Here is a 22,291-nt window from a genome sequence, read left to right as displayed (position 1 = left end):
TCACAGTAGCCATAAAATGCAACTTCCACCTGTTTTGGAGGAGATCCTTTAGTTTTTGCACTATGCATTAGTTTTCTTCAATGGAATACATTTTGAAAGAAATGCATATGATTTACAAAAGTGAACTGGCAAGCCAACAGCTATAAAAGTGTTTTTATTGTGCTTAAATGTTTGTTTATAGTGACAGTTGTACATGATTGATATGAATAACGCTCCATTTGTACAGCACTGTTAGAAATAAAGGTGCTATGCAGGTACATTTTTCGTTCATACAATCACAAACAATGTAACTGTTCCCTCAAAGCTACAACAGTGGTTTTAAGGTCCAACTGTGAACCTTAAATAGGTTTTTCCCAGATGAAAAGTACATATTTGCACCTTTTCATAACCGAATGATTTAAAACAGAACAATAATATAAAAAGTCTGGAGATGAGACGTATGGAAGTCCATAGAGACCGTGAGGTGTTGCTGTCATTTTCTTGTGATCTCAAGATAACAAATTTATGATATTGAGATCAAGATAATTAACTCATTATCTCAAGATAACCTTATCTTAAGGTCACAAGATAAACAACTTGTTATCTTGTGATAACAAAATAACGAACTCATTATTTCAAGCTAACAACTTTGTGATCTTGAGATCACAAGATAAACAACTTTTGTTATCTCAAGATAACAAGATAACTAACTTGTTATCTCAAGATAACAATCCAGAAAATTATAACTACTTCATGGCCTCTCCGGACTTTCATAGAGATGGGGTGTGTGGAGTCAATACAGCTTAGAAAATATAATTTCAATGGATTGTGGTTCAGTTATGTTCCCTGACTAAAGGTACTGAGATGTACACTTGAGGGTACCACCCCAGTGACAACAGGGGTACTGCCCCAGTCACAGTTTCATACCTGTACTTCTGACAGTATGTCCTTTTTATCTCAGCATGGCTAGCTTTGTGGAGTGTCTTTGTGAATTGTGTTCACAGCAGGGGGTTCTCACCCCTCCCCTTTCAGTCCTCATTGCTTGCTAGAAGCTTAACACAGTCACAGCATTTCACACACAGAGAGCCAACAGTGTCCTAGTACATCTGATTACAGAGTTACAGGGAAAAACACTTTAATTGGATAATATTAAGTACAAACGTGAGAGTTGATCTCCATTCCGCTGGTGGAATGGCCACTAGGGGGCACTGTTAAAAGAGGTTAAAGACATTTTAATGTTGAGGCTAATGGTCATATGCTTGAAATTTCTTTGTCAGACAGATACAACTAGCGAATCTGATATAGCAAGGTCAAAACAGTTTTTATGTAAATATATGTAGACGTTCTTCTGATCTGTTGGATAAGCATCTCAGGTGCCTCCTCATGAAACTGCATGAGAGATTGACAGGTTCCATCAAGGCAAAAGGGGGAGTGCTTTGAAGAATCTAAAACAGAAGTCTTGTTAATGGTTGTATAAGGTATTAAGCTAATATTGCATTATATTGCACTGCATAATTCCTCATGAGAGTTTTCAGAGTTCTGAGGTCTCTTAAGGCCCCTGGTATTCAAAAATCGAAAAAATGAGTGACATATTTAGGTGCGTCCTTTTACTCCCGTCTCAGGACACGGCTGTGATTTGTTTGAGATCAGACTCTGGTCAATGCATTCAGCTCGCACAATGCAAACGCTGCACTCGAGTGATGAGAGCTGATCGCCCACCAGAAGTGTTTACTTGTGATGCAGTGAGCATACTACCACATGTCGCGCATTAATTGGGGCCTTTCATGATTAATTACAGAGACAAAAATGTGATTTTGAGGGCTAGATGATTAATAGCGCGGCCCTGGAGGACATAATAAACTATGTTTAGCTGAAAGGGCCTGCCACAATGCTACAGGCGCTAATTTCTCTTCTTGCCTCATTTATAAAGCTGCTGTAGAGATCTCAAACTACGAGCTGGGATTTCCTATGGAGACTAGTGTGTTACATCATTGATACATGAACTTGAAAGGCTGCATTCTCTTTGTCTCAGTCGAAGACTCGAGCTGACCCACTGAACATCTTTGAACTTAGCTTAGCTTAGGCTGTACCGCATGTTCTGCCTCATGATTAGCGCTTCTCTGTTCAGGCTGTATAATTAGGAATGCCTGTAGTGATTCATAACAACAGTAGTTGAGCAAAATAAGGGTGGGAACTTTTAAAGTCTAGCTGAAGGATATAAAAACTTTGTGTGATGACAACTGCAGGCAACTTCTGTATGCAAGAAAAAGACCAGACTCTTATAGTAACTCTGCAGTTCATTAGCTGAACTGGCTGATGAACTCATGGTGAGGCTTGGCCTATTACAGATATTTGGAGATGAGGACTTCATAGTTACTGAAAGTTAGATATCTGGAAATATTTAGAAGAACACAAATCTTATACATGCTAATCCATAATAATAAACCAGCAGCCAAACAAAGATCCACGACCCGTTAACTTTCCTTACTTATTACATACCGAGGCCTATTATTTAGAAACTACAGGGACTTCAGTCCGAACTACTGAACCTTTTTGTAGGTTATAGACGTGTGTAATAATACTTTGAGCCCACTGGAGGCCCGTGGCTTGGTAAGGATGCAGCTCAGTTTATAACTCTTCACAATCACTAAAGAAAACCAACCTGCATTCGGATGGTCCATCTTAATGCATAAAGTTGGAAAGTGTGACATCAGTCATTCACAATGAAAAGACAATGAAAGCCAGACAGGACTGCTGCTGTTTGGGAATTGTTGTTGCTCTCAGAATATGCATCCCATATGACAATAAGTGCACAGCCTCTACAGGGAGAACAAGAGCTCACTTCATCACATTTTAATGCACAATTATGGTTTAACAGTATGCTAAACCCAGAAAATAAATAGACATCATGCAGTATCATTTGCATAAAATGCCATATTTAAGATCCCTTTAGAGGATGTGTAATTTTAAGCTAGAAATAACTAAGCCAGCTAACTTTAAGCTAAGTTCGATGTAAGCCTTGATGTTCTCTCTCATAATGGTAGATGACTTTTTTACAGGGACGACTGGCCAAAGAACATTGAAGAATATTGCTTTTTATCAGAAGAAGCAAATCATACTACATGGATTATAAGAATATAAAGCAATTATCAGTCCATAACGCACTAATGCTGTAAAAGTGGACATAGCGCTGTTTTTTCCTTTTATAAAAGCTTTAGTTTCTATGTATTTACATAGATTTATTTTTCCTTTTTTTAAAAAAGAAAAGCCTATATTGAACTTTTTTGAGACAGGCCCCAGGGCTATTCAGACGTTTACATATGACTGTATATTTACTATTAATTTGCTATATTGTTTGCTGTGTTGCCGTGGTGTCATTGAGTTTCCTAGCTGTCTAAGTCATAAACTGGCAAGAAGTAGAACTTGTCCGTGTTTCCCACTAGCGTTTATGACTTTATTCACCGTCCAAGTGCATCTTCCTTGTGGTAAACTTATAAATCCTAATGCCTTGATATACAAAGAGTTAACAAGACACAGGTGGAGACGATAACACTATAGACAGCTGAACCACCAGAGAACCATATCTCTCTCTCTCTCTCTCTCTCTCTCTCTCTCTCTCTCTCACGCACACACAGCTCACTCTGAGGATGGGCTCTGATCACAGAGACTCTAATGGGTCTTTAGTTGTGTGTCTGTGGGGACACAGTGAGTGAACGAGGAAATGAGGAGGGAAAGGTTAAAGAGATCAGTCTGCCTCAGAGAGAGAGAGTGAGAAAGAGAGACTTGGTCTCTTCCCCTCTCTCTCTTTCTGTGAGCGAGGGTGAGAAATAGATAAATGAGATGATAGAGAGAGAGAGAGAGAGAAGGGGGAGCTGATGGTCTGCCTGCCAGCCACGCTCTAAAAATACCCCCGGCCTGCTCAGGATTCTGACCAGTGACTGCACAAACTGTCCTCTGCTCTCCACACGCGCTTCTGCCCCCTTCCTCGCTCCCTCGCTCTGCTCACTTCTTCTCTCATCTCACTCTCCATCCTCATCTCTTTCTCTTTCTTTCTTCTTCAGGGCTTCCCCCTATGATAGCGTCACCATCCTTCTCCTCCCAGTTCCGCCTTCTCTTCTCTATTCTTCTGTTCTCTACTGATAATATGATTTATGGTTTTTCACCTGTGTGATCTGTGGATTTTTGTAAAGTTAGATTCAGATTTATCTCTTCTAGGCTACGTTCACATTACAAGTCTTATTACTCAATCCTGACTTTTTGCTCAGATCCAATCTTTCTAACTTGATAGGTCACATTTACCTTGGAAAATGATTTGTATCTTGTAATGTGAATGAACCTGTGTGCTGAAGCGAGCCACTTGCACACATCCAACTCAGTAAAGTCACGGGAATTGAGCAAGTGCCTCCTGAACAAGAAATGAACTAATTAGCATTGTGTTTTAAACTAACAAGCACTGCTGCCCACCTGAATTCCAATCTTACCATTACTATTCAGGTAGCACAGCCGCAAATTGGATATGAATCCGATTTATGGCTGCATATGAGATGGCTTAAACTAGATTTGAAAAATATCAGATTTGTGTCTACACAGATCTGTAAACATCAGATCGGTGTTGCATTAAGAAAAAAATAAATCGAATCCAACCTGGTAATGTGAATGTAGTTTCTGTTTTTCTAGTAAGATGCCTTTTTTCTTGCACTAAATTTCCTTTTCCAAAATAATTTAAATGTGATTTTTTCCCCTTAATGTGATCTGATCTTTTCAGAGCTGTGCAGATACACAAATCAGATATGTACATGATCTAGGACCAAATAAGAAAGTGGCTCAGATTAGATTTGAAAAGATCAGATTTGTGTCTACGCAGCACCGTAAAAATCAGATCTATATTGCATTAAGGAAAAATAATTTGGATTCAACCTGGTAATATGAACATAACCTTCATTTTTTGAATGAGATGTCTTTTTTAGCTTGCACTAAATTTCTCCTTAGCTGAAATAATTTAAATGTGATTTTTACCTTTATGTGATTTGATCTTTTCAGAGCTATGGAGACACACAAACCAAATATTTATATGATCTAGGACCAAATATGAAAGTGGCTCAGATTGGAAAAAAAAAAAAGAACAGATTTGTGTCTAGACAGCTCTGAAAACATCAGATCTGCATATGATCTAGGACCATATGAAATATGAAAGTGGCTCAGATCTGATTTGAAAAGATCAGATTTGTGTCACATTATGGCAAAAAATCGTATTTGTGCCACTTTAACCTGGTAATGTGAACAAAGCCTTAGTTTTTCTGTCAAAAGATGCCTTTGTAGGTGGCACTAAATTTCCCAGAATTCAGAATTTTCGGTAATACTTTGCCGCTTTATTTTTCTGCATCATTTGAGCACATCAGCTGCTGTTTACATCACATACAAATTTCATGATGAGTGGATCAGAAATCCTCTAGAATGATCTCATAAATCTCATCACATTGATATACATTAAAAGTTAAGAATGTTTTTGCTTTCTTCTGTAAAGTTACCATTTTCAACATACTTGCCAGCGACAATAAGCTGTTATGAGTTATTAACAGTAATTGTCATGGCAGTTGTCATAATGATGTCATGATAGCTCATGTTTTCTCTAGTGTAAAATTGTACTCTAAATAGCCATCATGACATCAAACATGATGACATCTGTCATGATAATTACTGACACTGTTATATTAAAGAACATAATCTGTTACGACAACTTATAACAGCTTCTGGCATGTTTATGGCATGGTTATGTCAATGTTTTGCAGCTGTGTTCAGGTATAGTATTACCAAATGTCCATGTTTTCTTAACGTCAGGGGGTCGTTCGGTTCCCATCACGACAGCAAAACAAAGTCACACCCACCTCCTCTGTGCAGGGTCCTGCCGCGGGTGTGGCTGGGCAGCTGCCCCCGGCGGGTGGAGCATGTGACCCTGAAGCTGAAGCACGAGCTTGGTGTTACCGCGGTGATGAACTTCCAGACGGAGTGGGACGTGCTGAACAACTCGCACGGCTGCCGACGCAACCCTGACGAAGCCATGACCCCGGAGATCATGATGCACCTGTACAGGGACTGCGGCCTGGCCTACGTCTGGATCCCCACGCCGGACATGAGCACTGAGGGTAACTGTGTTTGAATTTTGGGGCTTTGTGTTTGCACCATGTGTTTTTTTAGCTTTGCAAAAAGTCTGATTTACCAAATTGTCCCTATAATAGAAGCAAACCCACCACCATTTAGCATCATGCAAACTGCAGGCCTAAATCATCACAGTAACATCACTCAAATACGCTAATATGGTTTCTGACACTGTATGACGTGCTATTATTCATAAAGATGGACAGAAGTTCTTCGTTCACTCCTTATGAGAACCATTTCATGCTTAAATGGTTCTTTGCATGGTGAAATGGTTATTCAGATTGATGGAGAATGGGTCCATATGGCACCAAAAATGGTTCATCTTTTGTTACAAGCTTAACATTAAATAGAGGAACCCTTTTCTGTGCTATATAGAACCATTTTCAAAAAGGTTCTGTATGGAACCATATACAACACATTCTCCATACATACAGTGTTACACATAACACACAGCTTTCAATCCGCTTTTCCTCCTGGGACGCCAGAGGTGTTGGAGCTTATCATAGCAGTCATTGGGCGGAAGGCAGGAAACATCCTGGACAGGTCACCAGTCCATCACAGGGCAGACTCCTCTAGGAATTGGCGACCTGTCCAGGGCCTAATTAGCCTGGCTGCATGTCCCCTAAATTTGGACTATGGGAGGAAACCCACGCAGACACGGAGAGAACATTAAAAGTCCACCCAGGCCTACTGGTCTGTTACGTTAGCTACCTTAGCCTCGTATCTCCAGTGTTAGACTAAGAAAACTAACTTTAGTACACTAAACGTCTTGGTTAACTGTCTACTGGCTGATTTGGGCTGATTTTTTTTTGCCAAACTATCACTTTCAACCTCCAGCCTTAATTTGTATTTTGTCAGCAGCGTAGTGCAAAGAACCAGTTGATCGTAAATGAGAAAAGAAAATAGGAAAAACATTAATAATTATAATAATAATAAGATTAATAATACAGGGGAATATAACACATTACATTTCCTCTATGATCAAGAACTCTCTATAACGTCTGCAGCTTATTTTCCTCCAGTTAGCTGAGGCTTTCAGAAGGAACAGTGCTATTTATGGGATTTATTCCACTCTGTGATAGAGGATTTATCTGATACACAGTTAACCAAAATACATTTCCCTGCAGCCGATAAAGAACCTCAGATCAGTTTGGCTGAATCAGATAAGACTTTATCGGTAGATGAACCAAGGACCACAACAAGAAGGTCCCACGGAATTAATATATCAATGAGAGTGTTTTATGTCAGCAGAGATCTTTTTCCAAAATAATTTTATTAGACACACAGTGCTATGCAAAAGTCAGAGACCACCCTTCATTTATTTTGTTCCCAGTCATAACAGCCATCAAGTACAAGCTATTTATTTACAACCTCAGGACATGTCCAGCAGAAAGTGAAACAGAAGTCCCAACAACTATTAATATTGTATAGAGTATGGAGTATTTAGTGTGTCCACTCTTTGTCTTTATTTCAGCTTCCACTCTTTTCAGGAGACTTGCTTTATTTTTCCACACCTCCAAAGTTCAGTCTTAGAAGTTGGTTGCATTTTCTGCTTCTCACAATCCAAGAAATCCCAGTGACAGTTTCAGACCCATAAGGTTGAGCTATGTGGAAGGATGGAAAGAAACACCTGTGGATTTTTTTCAGATCTGAAGCAACAGTGGAGCTCAGTTTTCTCCTCTCTCTCATAGATGAAGTGCTGTTTATCCTTTTAACTGTTGCCCCATTCGCATGCCCAAAGTAAAAGGAGCACTGTTCCCACATACTTTGGGCTACAGTCATGATCTTGGTCTCATTTGAAAGGTAACACTCCCAGGTTTTCAGAATAATCAGAATAATTGTATGCATTACTGAAACAGAGTAACAGAGACTAGAATGGAGGAGTGTATTTTTACCTGACTCATAGATCTCTAGATTGATCTCTGACTCTTGCCATGTTATCAGGACCACATGTTTTGGGTTATGATGTCTCTGTAGATAGCAGCGAGGCTTTGAAGGTAAGAATCCACAGATTTGCTTGCGTTTGCTTATTCAGTGCTTATGTTGCAAATGAGACGATCATTACTGCTGTGAATAACGGATCATGAAATGTTTTCAGCGAAACAAATCCTGAGATTTCAAGCTTTCTAACAATGTATTGCATCACTGTATTGCTGTACGATTTGATGCATAAAAATGATGTTTAAAAAATCATAAGTGATCGCTTTGACAGAAGTGTGCCGGTACAGCGATCTAGAAAAAGTTATTTGATGGAGGCAGTTTTGGTGTCTACCCAGGTCTTTCAGGTGGTTGTTAGGAGTCCCATTTTCTCAGTATCTTTTAATAACATTTTTCAAGGATTGGAAACCCCTGTTTTTCACTCATTTTCAATTCTTCTTCCTATGCAAGTGGATTATGTTATTATCTCTCCTCAGAAACATCTCCTGAAAAGGAATAACTTAATGGCTGTTTTGACCAGAAATTAAATACATGAAGGGTGGTCTCTGACTTAGACTTTTTAACTTTATAATCTGTGATCTATGTGTATTGAAAATGTCTGTTGTCCTGTACATTATGTGTAAATTTCATGATGAATGGACCAAAAAAGTGGCACAAAATGACTTGGAAAAAAGTCTGGTTCCATTGACTTACATTAAAAGTCAGGCATGTTTTTTCCTTCTCCTGTAAAGTTATCATTTTGGAGATACAAGGTTTTGTTCCGACAACAGCGATATGTTTATATATGTAAATGTACAAATTTTTGCTGTTGGAACTAAACACCTCTTAAGAAGAAGGAAAAATGTTCTTGACCGTTTATGTAAGTTAATATAACAAGATTTAATTCCCAGTTTCTTTTGGTCTACTCTTCATGAAATGTACACACAATGTAAAGGGCAGCTGGTGTTTTCAAATAATGGAAAAAAAGATCCAATTGGGCTGCATGATGTGGACAAAATCTGTCAAAATGTATTGTGATTATATTGCAACTATTTTAATGAACTAATGTGACATGATTTTAAATTGGTCTGCTTTATTTTGACCAAAATAACTGAATTTTATTGGCTTGCATGCGTACCATGATTCATCAAGGCATCCGCTGGTACTCATCTGAAACTGTGATTGAAGCACACAGTAAAAAAGGCATTGCGATTGGTTAGAAAGTTCATTTGCAGACTGCAGCCTTTTGTGATATCAGTATTGCAGAAGCTGATATCAACAAATGATACATCATGCAGTCGTGGCTTGCACTATGTAGGTGGAGCTGAATTGCTTTGAGCTGAAATACTGAGGCATGGCCTGCTACCGATTTCAAACTCGTCCCACGTGTGTTGACCCCAGTCTGACCCCGCTGCTGTCGGTGGCTGAGGATGGCACTGTTTACACTCTGGAACTGATAACTGAATGTTAGGGACAGCTGGAAACACAGTGTGATAGTTTTTACTTCAGAGACAGCATGAGAGAGAAAGATAAGCCCGAATACGCTTAGAGATAAACACGTCTCTTACTCCACTAATGCAGGATAATCGCTTCGCATAGTTCGATTATTTTCCTGGCCCATGCACAGGAAATGCATTAGATGCAGCTCTTACTTTGTGTCTCTCTGTTCTGCTTCGCTGTGGTCACAATTATGATCCTTCATCCACAGAGACGGAAAATTGGCTGGCCGTATTAGTTATAGTCTCTGCTGCAGCATTTCCTTTTATTTCTCGTATGGTCAGTGGTTGCTACATGCATCATGTAAATTAGAAAACAATGAACAGCGGGAGAGCTCAGAACACAGCATATATCCTCCATCTACTAATGAAAGAACCTCCAATGGAGGATCTCCATGTAGAGTGTTTTACATACACTGCTGTGCGGATCACATCATATCAGTGATTGCTGAGATTGTACTCATATGTATAATATATTGTTATATTAATATATATATGTATAATATATGTGTTCACATTCACATGTTATAAAGTCAGTGGGGAACCCTTGGGTCTTAGTATGCTTTATGAAGGCCTAATGGATTCTGTGAATAGAAAAATACATCCTGTAACAATTTTGGTTTATTTTTCTTTAATATAATCATCATGATTGTTTAAACCCTTGCAAGTACTGTAGTAGCCCTACTAAAAACATGAATTCTGAGATGGTCTAAGCTGGTTTATGTAGGTCTGGTGTTGGTTTACCAGCATCCAAAACACAATGTATCTTCACTGTCAGAATAAAACATTTTTACATAATTTGAAAATACCAGCTGCCCTTTACATTGTGTGAAAATGTCATGGTGAACTGACCAACAGAAATGCTCCAAAATTCCTTTGAATAACATCTTTACATTGACTTCTATTAAAAGTTACAATTATTTTTCCTTCTCCTGCAAAGTTACCATTTTGAAGATACAAGATATCCACTGTTGACAATATACTGGATTTGCTGGTGACCGTGCCTTTTTTTCTAGCAAGGAGTACTCTAATTTCACTGTTAAAACAAAAGGGTTACATTCTTGAAGCACTCAATGGAAAACTGACCAATCAATGTTCTTGTCTCTATAGTATCTAATTAGACACAGCCAAGCGAGCTCTTCCATTGGTTAGGAGCTGAACTGAAGGCCTAACATGTCAGATTAACCATTAATGTTAACCAATCACCCAATCGGCTTCTGATTTCCAAAGTGGGTTCAATGTTGTGAGACAAATCATCATTCTAGGTCTTCTGGAAGTCCTAGACACATCACTGACTGCGAGTATGAGTGGTAGCCTGACCAATAGTTTCAGTCCGAAATTAAACAGTAAAGATTTTAGCTCTTTACTGCAGGTAAAACTGCTACTGCTAGAAGGTCAAATATATGTCTTTTTACATGCTTCAAATGACTGCTTTAATTAAGAACAGCCAAAACTGTTCATGTGCACCAGTGTTAGCATAGCGCTAACATATTTGGCATTATTGTAGAGGTGTATTTTTCTCGTTTTTGACCGAGGTTTGACATTTATATCATACAATTGAGATCACCACTTTTGAAATATAATGAATTCTGGATATTAATTGTATTAATTAACTTTATTCTCAGTGTTGAGCAGCTTTCTCAGTTGTAGAATGTTCTACAGCCTCTGCATCATTCTGGACACATCTAACATTTCTTCATTTTCTACAGATTCCTAAAAATCACACTTCAAAACTTTCTAATTATGTGCTATATGTAATATTTTCTTTATTAATTTATACACAATGTCTCATTTAATTTAGAACATATATAGAAAATATAACAAACTGTTCCCCAAAAGGTGATTTTTCAAAGTTTTATTTAATATTGCAAGAAAAGTGTGAATACAATGGTAAAAATAATACTGTAATTATCTGTGTATCAGGCTCCAGTCCTCGCGGGCCAAAACACTGCAGACTTCAGCACACTGACTCATTAAACACATCTGACTCAGCTCATCAGCTAATTAACAAGGCCTTCATGAACTGAATTCAGAGCGTTAGCTGAAGGTAAACACAAATCTCCACAGCCCGAAAGGTCCCCAGTTTGACATGCCTGGTTTAAAGTAATGTTTTGTCAAGTTATCTGCCTTGAGATTTGATTCTTGAGACTAATTCTGCATATTCATTTCATTCTCACTGCTGTAAAGCTTTCTCTGTCATTTTAGACTTTTCTACAGCTCAGTTCATCATTCTAACCTTCCTTTTTTATTTACAGCTTCCTCGTTCATTATCAGAAACCTGTGAAATTACACAGGAATAGCATATTAAAATTGAACTGCATTTATTTTTAATTATTGAGAGCAGTGATTCCAAACACTTATGTATTTAATACCTATTTAAAAGTTATATAGTAGCAGAACAGAATAGAATAATTTTTTTTACATGAATTCCTGTATGAAAATGAAATGTTTTTATTTGTTGTCAACATTTCAACATTTCCAGAACATAAATGAAATATGTTGTAATATGATCAGTGCATTTCTTAAGCCAATACATAAATGAAATTTGTTGTAATATATACATTATATCCCCTTTTCGTTTGCCTGCAAAAGTAGAACATTCTAGTTACATTAACATCCTTATGATTTGTGGTTTACGTTACGCCCTGCAGGTCGTGTGCGGATGCTGCCTCAGGCTGTGTTCCTGCTATACGGCCTGTTAGAGAACGGTCACACGGTGTATGTGCACTGTAACGCCGGTGTTGGGCGCTCCACAGCCGCCGTGTGTGGTCTGCTGATGTACGTGCTGGGCTGGAGCCTCAGGAAGGTGCAGTACTACCTCACAGCCAGGAGGGCGGCGGTGTACATAGATGAGGAGGCTTTGGTACGGGCGCAGGAGGACTTCCTGTTAAAGTTTGGACGCTTACGCTCCTCAGTGTGTGATGCTCAGATATAAATACAGCAGCCTCTGGAGGACTGGAGCACTAATACAAGAGTGGACACAACAAGTCAGCATTGATGCTAAACATGATCTATTATCTATTAAAAATGGCATGAAGAATTGGTCCAGCAACAGCTGTAGAGTAGACTAAAGTTTTCACCCTGTACCTCGACAGTGTGGCATTTCTACACACAAAATAAAGCAATTCTTGATCCATGATCAGCTCCTCCTACCTATTTGATAGGGACTACTGCTGCATTTGAGTGGGAGGTTGAATATACCAGATGGCTAAGTAGTAAACACGACTACACTCTGTTCAGGTGCTTGTTCATAGATACGCCCACCACAAGGAAAAAGAAAGCATGGAGGTCCAGAGAATACAATCCAGCCTTTTCCTTTGTTGTTTTAAAAAAGCACATAGATCTAAAAGAAGCGATTATATTTTTTGAAGTCACTAGAAGTTTTTCACTCTTATTAAAGATGAAAAGTTGTGTATCGTCTAGAATCCTGAGTTTACCAGGTGTGTAAATACAACTTTGTTGGCGGTTCAAGGGCAATTTACAATTTACATGTTAACATATTGGAAAAAAATAAAATATAAAATCTGCCACTTTCGCTATCTGCTAACGTAGGTACGGCACCGTAAGTGAATAGCTGCGACATTATTGATATATTGTAATTGTTTTAGCCCTAATTCTAAACTTTTCAATGGTGTTTCTAAATGTACTTTAGTTTATAAGCATATTAGTTAATTGCAGAAACTAGTAGCCAAAGTTAATCGCAATTGACTTAGATTACTTCTCCAAAAGCTACAAAGACGGTTCTTCAAGGGTTCTTTAGTAAAAACAATGGATCTATATAGAGCCATGCTTAAATGGTTCTTTGCATGGTGAAATGGTTCTTCAGATTGATGGAGAATGTGTTGTATATGGTTGTATATAGAACCATCGTTACAAACTTGACATCCTAACAATAGCAGAGCCCGTTTTGGTGCTATATAGAACATATAGAACACATTCTCCTTCAATCTGAAGAACAACTTCACCATGCAAAGAACCGTTTAAGCATGCAAATGGTTCTTTGAGTGTTCCTGGTCCTATATAGAACCATTGTTTTTACTAAAGAACCCTTAAAGAACCATCTTTTTTAAGAGTGTAGCTAGCTAACAAACTTTATCCAGACCCCCTTTAGCAGGGACCACCAGTCTTACTCACAAAGGGCCAGTATTTCATACTTCTGTTAAGAATTACAAAGCAATCACACCAGCATTAGCCACATAATGTTTTTATTATGTACAGTTAATACTGGTGTTGTATTGATCGTAGCTCAGTTTTAGATCCCCTGAACTCCTCAGTCTGTAGATGGTCATTAAGAGGAGGCAGCTCTGCAGAAGGCCAGTCAGGTGGGATGATTTGTGCCAGGTCAAACCTGAAAAATGGACTGATTGATCCTTGAGTTCATATAAATCTGAGTTTAATGACAATAACATTACTAAGCACAGAGAGGATGACAAAGAAGCTGAAGGATACTGAGCTAAAGAAGCAGGTCTGATAAAGGTCAGTGATCAAGAAGAAAGCAAGTGAGTGGTAAGGTTTCAGTTACATTTACAGCATTTGGCAGGCGCTCTTATCCAGAGCAACTTACAATTTGATCATTTTACACAGGTAGGCGAAGGTAGTGTTAGGAGTCTTGCCCAAGGACTCTCATTGGTATAGTGTAGGGTGCTTACCCAGGCAGGGATTGAACCCCAGGCAGTGTAGAAGGCAGAGGTGTTACCCACTACACTACACCAACCACTCCAGTTAAAAAACAATACTGAATTTTTAGATGTTATTCCTTTAATATATCCTTATTTGTGAGACGAAATAAAAAAAAATGAGAAAATGTTATTTTTGTCCTGTGAAATGTCACTTAAACCATTAAACATGTACGCACAGCTACAAAACAAAATCACACTCTGAACAATCTGGTTGCACAAACTGAGACTGTACCAATCTACACTGTTAGAAATAAAGACACTGTGCAGGTACATTTTTCATTCATCAAGGTATAAACAATGTAAATGTTCCCTCAAAGGTACAACAATGGTTTTAGGGTCCAGTTGTGAACCTTAAATAAGTTTTTCCAGGTGAAAAATACATATTTGTACCTTTCATAACTGAATGTTTTAAAACAGAACAATAAAATAAAAGCCTGGAGGCGAGACGGGGTGTGTGGAGTCAATACAACCTAGAAAATATAATTTCAATGGATTATGGTACAATTATGTTCTCTGACTAAAGGTACTGAGATGTACCCTTGAGGGTCCCACCCCAGTGACAAGAGACAGTTTACTACCTTTATTTCCGAGAGTGTGTAATCTGTTTGTTTGAAGAACACATTTAGAAGCTGCAGCTTATCTAAGAGAGAGGAGATAGCATTGACTTTAATACCTTTGTTTGATCTGTGAACTGTGTAAGTGGTGTTTAAGCCGTAAAAGATCTGTGCTTAATACACTATGAGGAGTGCCAGCTTGACCAAACACCCATTTTTTTCATCAATTTTCAATGACACTTTATTTTAAGTAGTCCTTTGAAATAAACACTCAGCAGACTCTCAGTAACATTTCAACAACATACCAAAGACGTAGCGGCAGTGAAACATTTGAATACATTCAGTAGATTATGAAGAGACTACTGAAGATGTTTCAGATGTTTTTTACTTTATTTGGTGCCCAAATTCATTTCTATAGATGTTTAACCTGAGAGGTCACTGAACATGTAACAGGTTTAATACAGACATACATCTCAACATCCTCAACAAGATGTTATAGACACACTGCTGACATCATTCTGTCAGTGGAGATTAACTCTATTAGGTTTGGATTAGGTTAGGATTAGGATTAGGGCCAGGGTGAGGGTTAGGATTAGGTTTTGGGTTGAGGTTAAGGTTAAGATTAGGGTTAGAATTAGGTTTTAGGTTGGGAAAGGTCAGGTTTTGTGTAATGGAAGTAAAATATTAAGTCTACTTCATGCAACATATCAACCATCTATTTACTTAATGTAAGTAATGTATCAACAGTACATCTTTAAGATATTTACTTCACTGTATTCAGATGCTTCTTCACTGATGTGTTGTTGATGCATTACTGATAATCTGTTAAGAGTTTACTAATCATCTACAAAGGACCACTCCAAATAAAGTTACCCAATTTTCTACCTATTGCTACTCTAAAAGTCTGACATTTTGGAGCCATTAAAAACATCCACTTGCGGGGAGCATGGCCCAAGACCCCTTTAGCCCCCTTTCCAAAAACCTCGAGTGACACTCCTATTAGTAAACATGAATGTCCAAACCGTCTGCTCTGCCTTCCAGTTTTAGAATGGGGGCAGCCAGGTGAGACCCAGAGATTTAATTGAGGTGGCAGAAGAATAAGAGAATGCTAAGAACTGCTAAGAGAATAAAAATAAATAAATAAAATAGTTACTGTATTAAAATGTCATTAAACGTGAAGCTGTTTTTCCATCATTTCCACATAAATAAAATATTAAATCAGTGCAACAACTGCCAAAAGTAAACTGAAAGACAAAACTGTGTTGATGTAACATATTTTACTCATTTATTAGGAAATAAATGAGTAAAATATGTTTTCACCACACAACATTAAGAAAAACATTTAATATAGACGGGTCATAGAAGTGATTCATTTAGATTGCATTCATTACAGAATATATGTGAGTCTAATGTTTGGAGAGCCAGCCAGACAGCACTGTATAAGCTAACCTACAACACATGCATGCATATGACTAAAAAAGTAATTAGTCAGCATGATTAACAATTATAGCTGACATCTTACCACTGAGTATCCTACTACATAATGTGGCTGACTGATGATAGCTCACTGTCTCACTTTCCATAACTGGGGTGGTCAGAAGGGCGGCCATGCTTCTTTGCAGGATGGCACTGGCCACCCCGGTCACCCCTTGGCTACGCCTCTGCCTCCATCACGCTAGAGTTGTAGCTTAAGGCTTTGATTTGATGTCCCTACTGGCATTCAAATCCAAATCCCAGATCAGCACCCTTTGAAAAGTTTGATAAATTCAGACATTCAGTTGAAAAAAACCAAAGTAAATTATGCCACCTATTGCTGCCTGAATAAAAATACATAATAGTTAAGGCCTGAAAAACAGACTGAAAAAGCAATAGTGTGTGCCGTTTATATCTGTCCCTCATCTCCTGTTCATGTATTACTCAGCTCTCACATTTATTACTCCATCATTTTTCTTGGAAAGGCCCTCACCCACTTGCACTTTCGCCTTTATTATTGTTCCTTCATTCTTCCCGACAGGACGTCCATTTTCTAAAGGCACCTTGAAGCTGTCGCCGGCTCGACTGCTAATGTGGCAGTTATCGTTATGCCGTCCACCACTTTCTAGATTTAATATCCCCTTAACTCATTTGTGAATATTCAACGTGGCAGCTATATTTAGCTCATTTATGTCCCCTCCGCCTCAGCGCAGCCTGCTCTCAGAGAGCCGCAGCTAAGCACTAGCTATGAAAACACCTTGACCTTCGAGTAAATGGTTGGAAACTCAGTGCTGAAATGCTTCAAGAAATCGTGTAGTCGAGGAAAGAAAACGTGGGGGGTATATCATGTTAGCGAGTAAGAAGGAGCTCAAAACTGGTGAGCTGGATACAAAGTGAGGGGATAAGAACCCAAATTGGTCAGTTTTATTGGCCAGATAAGACCTTGGTTACAATACATTGAGTAAGTAATAATGTTAGAGTAACACATATGGTAACACACGTCTTCTCCTGTGCTAAGTAACTTTGCCTCGATGCAGTTTTACACACTCCTAGTATTCTGTCCTGCAGCTTTATGAGGAACCACCTGAGATGTTTCTCCAACTTGACTGAAGAACATACAAATATGCAGAGCACTACTGCCCAACTACTTGTTGGGGGACATTTCAGAAATATAAATTTTTACATTTTTGTTTTTGGGAATAAATGAACACATCTACACTGTAAAGAATTTCCATTGGCTCCACCGGAATGGAAATTAGTTTTTCAGTTTTTTTTTTATTTTATTTTAAAGAGCTCGCCAGGCTGCATTAATGTCTGTAATATGGCTAATTAGTACACTACAGCTTACATAGCTGAGGACGAGTGTGCTCTGCTTGAATAATCTGGTCCTTGTCTCATCCTCTCTTTGTGCTGCGAGTGGCCACTTGCATGACATAGGTGCAGGGGTGCTGTAAAGAGGTGGACAATTGGGACGATTCCAAGGGCCCTGAAAAGACAGAGGCCCATTTGACTTTTAGGCTTCCTGAAAGTTTGTAATCAAACTGCTTCATTTATTAATCATACTTAAAGACTAATTTTACATAACCACTTCATTACAAGTAAAGAACAAGAGTTTCTTTTCTAATTCAAAGATAGATGGTGCCTAAAAAATGCAAATCAGGTTTCAAAAAAAGGCAGCAAAAACCTTTTCCAGTTTTTCCAAGGTAAGGCTGGGTTATGAAGATATACTGGAGCTGTTCAGAAAAAGGAAGCTTATGCAACAGTAGCTGCAGTTGTCAAACGGAAATGAGATGACAGAGCTGTCTGAAACAAAACCCCATCGTCTACTGCAAATTCACAGTGTTTTTGAGTTTTTCCCTCATAAATCAATAGAGCAACACACTTTGTTTTTGTGTTACAATGTCATGTCCTCTTGACAACTGAAATGTAAAAGTGTAACTTGAAAGCAAAGGTGCAGTAGACTTCTGTGATCCAGTCTGAGTAAAGCACAAATTAAAACCGATGTCCAAAATTTCTCAACTGAATATCATGATCTATGGCTGGATGAAGGAGTGTGTTTGTGGAGATGAGAGTGTCCTATATTAGTTGAGAACAGTTCATTATAGAGTTTTGCTTTGACAGCAAGTGTTTTGAGAAGCAGATTGTATCTACACTCATCATCCATTTTATCAGCTACAATTACAGACTGTAGTCCATCTGCTTCTCTGTATCCTTTGTTAGCCCCCTTAGTCCTTTTCTTTAGTGGTAAGGACACCCACAGGACCACCACAGAGCAGGTATTATTTGGGTGGTGGATCATTCCTAGCACTGCAGTGATTCTGACGTGGTGGTGGCATGTTAGTGTGTGTTGCAGCAATATGAGTGGATCGGCACAGACACAGCTACACGTAAAGGGAAAGGCTGAAATCCACAACTGAAAATGTGTGACCTTCGATATCAGACAGTAGGGCATTAAAAACCAGAAGGCTTCTGCGATGGATATCACTACATGGATTCAGGAATAATTTGACAAACTATTATCAATGAACGCAGTATGTCACTGCATCCACAAATGCAAGTGAAGACTGTGCTATGCACAATGGAAGCCGTATGTCAACAAGAAACACCGCTGATTTCTCTGGGCTTGAGCTCATCTGAACTGAAGAAATGTGTGCCGTGGTCTGACAAGTCCACTTTCCAGGTTGTTTATGGAAATAACTGACATTGTGTTCTCTAGGCCAAAGAAGAAAAGGACTGTCCAGATTGTTACCAGCATAAAATTCATAAGTCAGCATGGTCTGTCATGGTATGGGGGGTATTAGTTGTTAACTTGCACATCTGTGAAAGCACCATTAACACTATACACATTTTGGGGTAACATGCTGCCTTCTACATGATGTCTTTTCTGACTTTCATGCTTTTTTCAACATGACAACACCAAACCACAGTATGCACATTGCACAGGTGCTAGACCGGCTGGCCTGCAGTTCAGAACTGTCTCTTAAATAAAAACGTGTATTATTAAGCTCAGAATATGACAATGAAGGCCCTGTATGGTTGCACAGCTGAAGACTTTCATGGGAAAAAAAATCTGCTTTCAAGACTGGATCAATTTGTGTCTTCAGTCCCCAAACAATTATTAAGTGCTGTTAAAAGGAAAGGTGATGTAACACGGTGTTCAACATGCTCCTGTCTCAAGATTTTCAGAATGTGTTGCTGGCATCAAATTTGAAATGAGTGTATATTCACAAAAATCAATTATGTTCATAAGGTAAAACACCAGATATTATATTATTATTACAGGTCAAACAGAATTTACTAATCACTGCTTTCTGTTTTTGTTTGCATTTCTCATACCGTCCCAACTTTTTTTGGAATTATGGTTGTACAAACAGACTGCTACTGTGTTTCTTTCTGCCCTCAGCTGCCACTAAATCACTTCAAACTAAATCACTTATTGGTGCTGCTTAACTTGGTTGTCTCTCCTCTTTTACTTAGAGTGAAATACGTCTGCTTCTTTTTATCCCGCCTCCTGTCCTCCTATCAGGAGCGTGCTGTGAAGAACTCCTCCTCTGCAGTAAACATAAACAACATTTAAAATCCAGAAAGGAGAAGCCGCTTCTTTTGTGAGTGTGTAAACACTCGCCGTCCTTTTTCCCTTCTCCCTCTCCGTGTTTCAGCCAACAAAGCGCTAAGCCATCATTTCCCTCTCTCTGTCCGTCCTCACTAGCCGGATTGGACTGTTTTTAAAGGCCTGATTCATTTCAACTCTGTTTACTTTTTGTCCTGCTGCCATTTTTATCCCGCTTCCTTTGTTGCTTCGAGCCGAGCACGTCTTTATTTTCTTTATCTGGAGCGGCTGAGGCTGTACGACTGTAAAGCAACGCTGTACTTTTCTTAAAGGCAAAGTTTCCTGCCAAGGCTCAGGGTTCATTTCTCGGCGCTGTTCTTCAAAGGCCTCTCTGCTCAATGGGATAGAAAAGGAAAGCTCTTAACTGCATGAGGCCTTGTGGAGTAGATTGTGGGTGGATGTGGAGAGAGAGAGAGAGAGAGAGAGAGAGAGAGAGAGAGAGAGAGAGAGAAGTGCGCTGAATAAGAAAGAGACGTTATTTGGAATAAGTGACCTGTCACAGGTGTTGATGCCTGAAACAGCTCAGAGAATGAGCTTTTCGTGTGTGTGTGTGTGTGTGTGTGTGTGTGTGTGTGTGTGATAGACAGGGAAAAATAAGCTCTTTGTTGCATTTCTTTGAGAAAAAAGGAAGTTATTGAGAGGTCATGAACAGAAAATGAACTGCAGAGTCATTTAAAATGCTAGACAGTTTGGAGGAGCAGCCTCTGTTCACCTTTGATTATCTCTGTTTTGCCCCTCCCCTACTGGTTTTATACAATTTCAGGACATTAAGTCAAACATACAGTATATTCCATATGCATTACATGTACAGTATGTAAAGACCTAGACCTATAGATATTTATAATACACATACATAGATACATTTTCAAAGCCGCTTATCGTTCTGCGTCATGGGGGATGCTGGAACTTATTCCAGCGGTCATTGTGTGGAAGGCAGGAAACACCCTGGACAGGTCACCAGTCCATCACAGACACACACGTTCACACCTAGGGGCAATTTTGCATCTCCAGTTGACAGCATGTCTTTAGACTGTGGTAATAAACCCACACAGACCATGCAAACTCCACACAGAGAGGACCCTGGTCACCCAGCCAGGGAACTGAACACAGGCCTTTTTTGCGATGGGGCGACAGCGCGACCCACTGTGTCACTGTGCCGCCCTTGTAGTTTTGACGTACAAAACGTTTTAGGCATCTTAAAAAATTAGGACCGTTTATTTATCTTGTTTTTTCCAGAGTGTCCGAATGTTTTTGTCCTGAAAATGTATGAAAACAAACACACACACTCACGGACACACACACACACACACAAAATAGCACCTGACAGCTTCTTCTGACTAGTGAAAGTGACTAGTGGAAAGCGTGGCTGTGGATTGATGGCAGTATTTCTTTTTAGTGCTCTATTTTGGAGAAATCTCCTATATCATGCACTCCGGGGTTATGGTCAGTTTAGCCATTTAAGTGACAGGACGTCAATTCTAATCCACAAATCTGCCTTTTCTTCTCATCTTCCCTTCTGTCTTTGCCCTCTCTCTGCACTCTGTCAACAAGTCTGGTCAGTCTGTGGTCATTGAGGAATTACACCCACCAATTTCAACCATAAAACAAAGCTGGGGACAACATACATCTCTCTCTCTCTTTTCTCTCTCTTTCCTTATCTGGGAACAGCTTTAAGAATATAATGTACTTGAATGCAGCCACTAAATTTTAAGGCCCTTATTCTAAATGTTTTATTGTGTTCTTATAAAAAACAGTCATAGTTAAAAACAGTCTCTTACAATTAAAAAGGCTGTATTTGTCACTGTATGCAGTGCAGTAACAACACTCTTTATCACTTCAACATAAGTGTGGGTGCTGTAGGCTGAATGGGTGGTCATCTGTAAATGTGTTCATGGTTGTGACATCACAGCCATTATGAAATAAAAATGTGTTTTTGGACTGTATGGACTGGGGAGTGAACGGTATTTCTAACCTTAACCATGTTCACAAGCTACATCAAACTCTTGTATATATATATATATATATATATATATATATATATATATATATATATATATATGTATGTACCACTATTACATAATCTGAGACAGTAAGTTTCTCTACAATGAACCATTTTACATCAGACCACTCTGAATGACTTTGTTTAAACCTCAACCATGCAATTAAACAGAAATTTAGAAAAATTGCTGGTATTCTCTTTTAAATGAGCCCCTTTGATACTTCCTGCTGAGATCCTCTCTATCACTCTCCACTCCTCTCCTCTCTCTCACTGAAAAGTCATTTTTAACACTTATTTCCCTCTCCCTGTGCAAGTGCATTATGTTATATCTAATCTGCCCAAAAATACCTCATAAAAATGAAGAACTATTACTTAATGGCCCTTTTAAATAGAAATTAAGTAAATGAAGGGTTTCTGACATTTGCACA

The 22,291-nt window shown here is 38.8% G+C and overlaps 1 protein-coding gene across 3 annotated transcripts in view; it reads left to right on the top strand.

The window, feature by feature from the left end:
* The window catches only part of epm2a (EPM2A glucan phosphatase, laforin), a 32,531-nt gene extending 19,248 nt beyond the window's left edge, over window positions 1–13,283 (top strand). For all 3 annotated transcript variants that reach the window (XM_036592475.1, XM_036592473.1, XM_036592474.1), the window contains exons 4-5: window positions 5,878–6,122; window positions 12,200–13,283. In XM_036592475.1, the coding sequence (XP_036448368.1) occupies window positions 5,878–6,122; window positions 12,200–12,483 (529 nt within the window). In that variant the 3' untranslated portion in view covers window positions 12,484–13,283. The remainder of the gene's footprint in view (window positions 1–5,877; window positions 6,123–12,199) is intronic.
* Window positions 13,284–22,291: the final 9,008 nt, after the last annotated feature.

The sequence above is a fragment of the Colossoma macropomum genome, unplaced genomic scaffold (assembly GCF_904425465.1).
Source record: "Colossoma macropomum unplaced genomic scaffold, Colossoma_macropomum, whole genome shotgun sequence".
Classification (NCBI taxonomy): Eukaryota; Metazoa; Chordata; class Actinopteri; order Characiformes; family Serrasalmidae; genus Colossoma; species Colossoma macropomum.
This window is presented reverse-complemented; position numbering and strand designations above follow the sequence as displayed.